A 7,681-nucleotide genomic window follows, 5' to 3' on the forward strand; every position below is an offset into this window, starting at 1 on the left:
GCCTGGGCTGACTGCTGCCACCATTGCTGCTTGCTGTCATGATCTGGACAAGTGGTGGCAGGAGAAATTAAAGAGCAAGAGAGAAGGGGGAGGGGAGTGTGTGGGGGAGGGGTCTGTCATTTTTTTTTTACATAAATCTTTGGTCATGTAGGGTTTTCTTTAATTGTTAAAAGGGGCCACTTTGGATAAAATTTGGGAAGCACTGGCCAAGAGTTTAACAAATGACCAGCTTGTGTTGAAAAACATACCGGATGAAAGAAGGCGCAATCATAGTTCTGTGAGGTTTTCCGAAGTTCTTCCTCATTCATAAACTGGGTGCTCTGTACAACTTCCAAGTATTCTTTGCTAAAGAAATGACATTAAACAGAATCATAATATGGCATCCAAAGTGCAGTGCAGTGCATAAAATGTTGTTCTAATGGTCAAGAGAATTCCATCATAGAGGGCACTGTGGGTAAGTGCTAATATCGTGTACTGAAAGCAGTAATAAACAAGCAACCTCACATAGTTACCTGGCTGCCATATTTTGAAGACGCTGAAGATGCTTTAGTTAATATCGATGGATACCTGCAAAGACAACATTAAAATAGTCCAGGTGGGACATTAAGGAGGGAATTCATCAGTCTGTGCTACTGTTAAGATGGGTTATTTTAGCGGTGTGTCGCAAACTTTTTAAGCTGCGGCACACTAATCTCAGGGCTGAAGCTGGAGGGCACCCCAAAATGCACAAATGTCGATGCAATGACATCATCATGTCGACATCCGCGGCAATGAGCCCTCCTATTACTGCTGGTGGGGGGAGGTGCTGCAGAAGGAGAGATGAGGAGAAGGAGCAGAGGCGTCGACAAGAAGGAGAGGCGCAGGCTGTCTGACTACAGGATGTGCCTCTCGCCACAAGAGGCACGTCCTGTAAGCAGTCAGCCAACATCTCTCCTCCTCGTCGGCATCTCAGGACAAACCTGGAATCCTCTGGGGCACACAGTTTGCGAAACCCTGTTTTAGCACAATTTCTCATGGCATAAAATGGACCCCTGTGCTAAAATACCACAACTTGTGGTAAAATAACCCATTTTTAACAGTAGCACACACTGATGAATTCCCTCCTGAGAAGGAGCAGATGCTAGGTACTAGTGACCTGTATTGGCCGCCATGAGGACTAGCTTCTGGGCTATGGTCTGACCCAGTAAGGCTATTCTTATGGTCATCTGTGAGACACAGACTGTAAAAGTCTGGCCTTAGTTCACAACTACTCTTATCCAGCATATTACCTCAACAACCATGTTTTGGCTCTGGCCTCTTTAGGCAACCCTTGTGCTTATCCCATGCATTTTTTGAGTTCATAAATTCTTTATTCATTTTTAAGATTACATTAAGTGTTACATATATTCAATCCCATGCATTTTTTAACAATTCCTTCACTGTTTGACTCCACTATCACAGATGAGGGGAATAATAACTTTATTCTTTTATACCGCCATAACAAAAGTTCTAGGCGATTTACACTAAAAAGAGCTGGACAATCAGCGAAATACAATTAATACAGTAAAAAATACAAATATTTGTAATAATAGAATTTTCAATAATAAAACTCAGCTAGTAATAAACTTTCAAACAAAGTGGTCTTAATTAATTTCCGAAAACTGCAATAGGATAATCAAAGCTTGCTGAATACATTTACCTATCCAAGATTGTTGCCTACCAGCTTGAAATGCTAGGGTCCTATCTATAAGATAGGTTTTATATCTACACCCATTAATTTTTGGAATAAGCAAATAAGTTAGAAGTTTCTAGTTTTCTCTTGTTGGACTATGCAGCACAAAATGAGGAAAAAGGTATGATGGAGGACATTCCTGATATCAGCTTAAATGCAGATACAGGAAAATTTGAATAACACTCTTGCCTCCAAAGGCAAACCAATGAAGTAAACAATAATTATGGACTATATGGTCATTCTTTTTTAAACCATAAATCAATCGAACAGCTGTATTCTGAATTATCCTTAAATTCCTTAGAATTTTTTTGGGTGCTCCTAAATAGATGTTGTTATAATAGTCTAAAATAGATAAAACTAATGCCTGCACCAATAGTGTGAACGATAAAGAAATACATGAAAAGTCACACCTGTGAATCAACAGGATCTCGTCTTCTGTGGCTTCCCTCACAGGGACAGAGACACATCTTTCCAACAGCCCGTAACATTTAAGTCTCTTGTAACAAGACAACAGTCTTTCAGGGACCTCAATGGCACATGCAGGACTGAAAAATAAATCAATTGCAAGAGGAGCCTATGACACATAGGGCTACTATAAAATAAAACATAGCATAAAACTTTCTGCATGCGAGTTGATCAGATACTGAACTTGATTTTAATGACCAGTTGCTTCTTTCCAGTGGAACTTTGCCTACACAAAATGCTGATGTAATGCCAAGTTTTGCAAAGGCATCTATCTAGGAACTGGGATCGCCAGGTTTAGGTCAGGGTTCAGACAATTCCAAGTGTTTTACAAAAGGTTTGCTGAATAGAGCCTTTTGAAAAATACACATGGATGCTGGGAAATGTGGTGAGCCTACCGGGACAGATAGGGAAATATGCTTGAGTACCTGAATGTAAACCACTTAGGGCTCCTTTTACCAAGCCACGTTAGTGGCTTTATCGCACGGGACTTTTCATCACGTGCTAACCCCCGCGCTAGCCGAAAAACTACCGCCTGCTCAAAAGGAGGTGGTAGCATCTAGCGTGGCCGGCAGTTTAGCGCACGCTATTACGTGCGTTAAACCGCTAACGCTGCTTCGTAAACGGAGCCCTTAGAATATAAGTGGTTTAGAAATATTAAAATAAACAAACAAATGCAGGAACAGACATTTTAGAAAGAAAAACATTTTAAAAGAGCTGCGTGTGACTGTGCCCATGTTCAAAATGAGCAGTTAGCAAATATGTCTGCTTTGGAACAGATGGAAATGCCACCATTCAGCTTTTTTTTTTTTTTTTTTAAGGTATGCATTCAGTATATTGTAAAATTGGGAATACATGCATGCTTTTTCAGTACACTTCAACACATCAACAATCCCCTGGAAACTGAACATGCTGCCAATGTACACACATAAAATAACAGCTTTCTAAAATAGCCATTTACACATGTAAAAGCCATACAGGCCTACTAAAATTACATTATATTATATTAGAGATTTCTATTCCGTCATTATCTTGCGGTTCAAGGTGGATTACAAAAGAGTTATAGAAGGTGGGTTACAAAAGAATATCACTGGTCATTTCCAGTGGAGATAAAGAGTAGAGCGGGAAGAAGATGGGGAGAAGGAAGGTATTTGTGGTGTTAAGACTTATTCAGGGATTTCTTTATTTTCTGAACATCTTGTAGTCTGGGGTTGTTATCAATAGACTGGATATTTGTTTATCTAGTTTTGCTGCTTGAATGGCTAGGAGGCCATCATATAGTTTTTTTCTGTTTAAATTCTTTGATTGGAGGGTGAGTGAATGGAGAGTGTGTTTTTCTATGTCTGGTTGAGGTAGTATGGATGAAGCGGTTGTTCAGGTAGGTTGGGCTGTTTCTGTTTATCGTTTTGAATAGTATACAGTAGAATTTAAATAGTGTTCTTTCCTGAATTGGTAGCCAGTGTGAGTTGAGGTATGCCTCTGTAATGTGGTCATGTTTCCTCAATGAGTAGACGAGTCTCAGAGTTGTATTTTGAATTGTTTGTAATTGTTTAGTCATTGTTGAAGGGCAGGGGAGATATAGCATGTTGCAATAGTCTAGCACAGTGTTTTTCAACCTTTTTACACCCGTGGACAGGCAGAAATAAAAGAATTATTTTGTGGACCGGCAAACTACTAGGACTAAAATTTAAAAACCCCGTTTCCGCCCCATCTCCATGAGCTTGGTCACCTCAGTAACTATAGAAAAATAGACAAATATAATGCAAAATATAAACAGCAGATATAAATTCTCAAAACTGACACGTTTTGATCACTAAATTGAAAATAAAATCATTTTTCCTACCTTTGCTGTCTGGTGATTTCATGAGTCTCTGGTTGTGTTTCCTTCTGTCTGTGTATCCTTTCTTTCTGCACTCAGGCCCAAGAATTGTCCCTTTCTATTCCCTCCCTCTTTCCTTCCTATGTTCTTAGTGCCCCCGGTGCCTCCTTCCCATGTCTTTAGTGCCCCCAGTGCCTCCTTCCCATGTCTTTAGTGCCCCCAGTGCCTCCTTCCCATGTCCTTAGTGCCCCTTCCTGTCTTTAGTGCCCCCATTGCATCCTTCCCATGTCCATCTCGCTGCCTTCCACACTTTGTCCCACCCCCACCCCCGAAGCCAGCCTGCCTGCCTGCCTGTCTACCTCTCTCTCTCCCTCCCTCCCTCCCTCCCTGGCCAAAGCCAGCCTGCTTGCCTGCCTACCACCTTCCCTCCCTGCCCCGCAAAAAAAAAAAAAAAAGCCTCCCTCCTTCCTTTCCCCTGCTCTTACCGCCCTGCCGCTGCTGCTAAAGCCGACAGGAAGTCTTCTTTCCGACGTCAATTCTGACGTCGGAGAGGACGTTCTGGGCCAGCCAGGCAGCTGAAACGTAGTATATCAGGTTTTGTTTTTAAATAAAGGAAAATTTTACCTCTTTGGTTGTGGTTATATCACTTTAAGCCAAAACACAGAAATGGGTTTATAAAATGGAATTCCTAGCCCATGAAAAAGCAGGGCTATACTACAGCATAAATTAGAGTCAAAATATTTAGCATGCTTACTCATCCCAAAGTAGTTTGTGGCTGGTCATTTCTTCATCATAAAGCAATGCTGTTCCAGATGCCATTGCTGAAAAACAGAGCAGCAGAGACATTTTTTCAAATTAAAAAAAAAAGCTACATAGACCCCCCTCCTTTACAAAGCCATGTTAGCGTTTTTAGCGCCTGCCACCGCAGTAACAGCTCTGACGCTCATAGAGACAGGTAGGCAATTTAAAATCTCTTCATAAAGGTGGTTAATAAATACAAAATAATTAATTAAATTAAAACATACAGTATTTACAATTGCTTTATGAAACTGTGTAAGTTATACCAGGGCTGTGGAGTCAGTAGATAAATTCTTCAACTCTGACTCCTCAGTTTCTGGTAGCCACGACTCCAACTTCAGGTACCCAAAATTGTCTCCGACTCCTTGACTCCGACTCCACAGCCCTGGTAGATAAATCCTTCGAATCCGACTCCTCATGGTAACCATGACTCTGACTCCAGTACCCAAAATTGTCTCCGACTCCTCGACTCCACAGCCCTGAATTATAGTATAGGATTCTTGTGCATTGCAGAAAAAGAAAAGGCAAATCTTGTTTGTTTTAAGTAGCATGTTTAGGTTTTGAGATCAGGGAGTCAAAGTGAATCAAAACCAGGTAGCTGCATTCAGCACCCAAGATCACAGGGTTCAAAAAGGATCCCAAGGGCAGAACCCCTGCTAAGGGCTGGCACTGCAACAGGAGAGGTAAAGTAAGTTGGAAGAGATATAAAGGAAAAAAAAGACCTAGGTAGCTCTGAATTAAGATTCATGCTGCCAGATCCCGCAGAACATCAAAGCAGCAAAAAGATACTGTTAGTTAAAACTGAAGTATTTTATCTTTCAATGTTCTCAGGTGATTGTGCATGCTAGTTACTACCGTGTTTCCCCGAAATAAGACAGTGTCCATAAAACGCATTAGGGCTTATTTTCGGGGAATGTCTTATTTTTTCATATACAATAATCATCTCTCCCTTTCTCTCCTCCACCCCAATTCTTCCTCTTTCCTTCCCCCTCCCCCATATGCAGCATCTTTCTTCCCCTCTCACCCATCCCCTTGTGCAACATCTTTCTATCCCTCCCTCCCATTCCCCTGTGCAGCAGAACCCCACCGAACCTCCCACCGTGAGACTGACATACCATACCTCCGAAGCCTCCAAGAACAGCGGTGGCAGCAGCGCTCTGAATGGGCCTTTCCTCTGCGATATGTGGGTGGGGGTTACGGAAGGAGGGACTGGGCATCCCTACTGCTGGCGATGTTCGGAAGGTGGAGAGTTCTGACAAGAGGGACTGGGTGGTCACTAAACTTATTGTGGCAGGGAGATCCTTTGCCATGATAAGCTCAGTGGCCACGTCTGCTTACAATGTAGGCCAACATTTTTCTGGCCTACATTGTATGTGTCTATGTGGGCCTAGGGAGGCACATAGGGTTGCCTAGGCCCGCCAAGGCTACTTCTGGGCCAAGACACACCCATGTCTAGCCTTAGGCGAGCTTAGGCAGGCCAATGCGCCTCCCTAGGCTCCTGGAGGAGCCTACAATGTATGCGGCCTGCCTCGGGAGGGTTGTTTTTATTTTAGAAACGTGCGTCCCGATTGGCTGGTTAGGCAGCAGTTGTCCGCCTACAATCAGGACACCATTTATAAAATTTGGCCCCAGATGTTTATGTTTATTTATGTTTATAGAAACATGACAGTAGATAAAGACCAAATGGCCCATCTAGTCTGCCCATCCACAGTAACCATTATGTTAATTTTTTATTTGTAAACTGCTCTTTGCTGCATCAGTGTGGTTCACAATTTTTTTTTTTTTTTTTAAAGAACGCCAATATTTAGAAAGGACAGAAAAAGAAGAAAAAAAAAAAATTCAAGGCAGTGTGGGTTGAACTGCCCACTCTGAAAACAGAGACCACGGATCAGTTCTAGCTAACAATACAGTATTTCACCAATATATAAAGAACTTTATTTCCAGCTTTCCCTACTTCAAACACCAAGAAACTGTAGCAAGCACAGAGTAACCAAGTTATCCTATTCCAAGTTGGAGGTTTAAGGACAATCCTGGATTTCTGACAGCCATCCTGTTGCAATATAGGACTTGTAACACTGGCTTCAATATGCAGGATCAAGCTCTACAAATCCCACACTACTTTGAGATATAAATTCAAAGCCAGAACTGGTAGCAAAATGTGTATCTTGGCATTTATCTCAACAGGCAACTAACCTGATTGCTTTGAAAGTCCAACTTCTAGCTCCACCTCCACAGTATCTGGCATTTGGGAGCCGGGGGATGGCTCGGAAGCTTCTGTTAATTCCTACGTCACTCAAAAACGTCCATATAATCAATATTGGGACAGAGCAAATTGAAGGTCGGTTGCAAGTTTTTGAGCTACGTTCTCCCGGTGCGTGCCGGTCTTTAGGCAGTATTCGCTATTCAACCCATGAACGTTCGGACCTTCTACTAGGTGTTTCTGCCGTCTCTCTATGAACTCCAAGCCTCATTTTCGTTCTCCAATAGCTTCTCTCAGCGATTCCAAGCCTCATTCTCGTGCTCCAATAGTTTTAGGTGCATTGACCAAAAGCTTCAGTTTGATGCTGCAACTCTGTGATTTCTAAGCTGCTTCCCCCCTCCTCGGTGGAAAAACCTCCGGCAGTCTCTTGAAAACTAATGAAAACCTTATACGTATATGAAACAATTAACTAGATTTGTTGCATAAAAGTAGACATTAGAAAGTATAGGGGTGGGCGTTTTGAGAAATTCTACAACAGTTGAAGGTTTAAGAACAGGACAGGGACTATAGCAGTAAGGTGACCATTTATTTTTTTCATCAAAACGGGGACATCTATTAATATTCAGTCCTGCCCCCAATCCTGCCCTAGCCCCGTCCCAATTCCGCCCCCAATTTCTTCCATTCCTTTTTC

The 7,681-nt window shown here is 42.2% G+C and overlaps 1 protein-coding gene across 1 annotated transcript in view; it reads right to left on the reverse strand.

The window, feature by feature from the left end:
- The window catches only part of HDAC10 (histone deacetylase 10), a 50,905-nt gene extending 43,671 nt beyond the window's left edge, over window positions 1-7,234 (reverse strand). The window contains exons 1-4 of the mRNA XM_033959411.1: window positions 6,984-7,234; window positions 4,747-4,813; window positions 2,122-2,256; window positions 249-345 (exon numbers count right to left, since the gene is read on the reverse strand). Of these exons, the coding sequence (XP_033815302.1) occupies window positions 249-345; window positions 2,122-2,256; window positions 4,747-4,813; window positions 6,984-7,035 (351 nt within the window). The 5' untranslated portion in view covers window positions 7,036-7,234. The remainder of the gene's footprint in view (window positions 1-248; window positions 346-2,121; window positions 2,257-4,746; window positions 4,814-6,983) is intronic.
- Window positions 7,235-7,681: the final 447 nt, after the last annotated feature.

This window comes from Geotrypetes seraphini, chromosome 9, assembly GCF_902459505.1.
Source record: "Geotrypetes seraphini chromosome 9, aGeoSer1.1, whole genome shotgun sequence".
Classification (NCBI taxonomy): domain Eukaryota; kingdom Metazoa; phylum Chordata; class Amphibia; order Gymnophiona; family Dermophiidae; genus Geotrypetes; species Geotrypetes seraphini.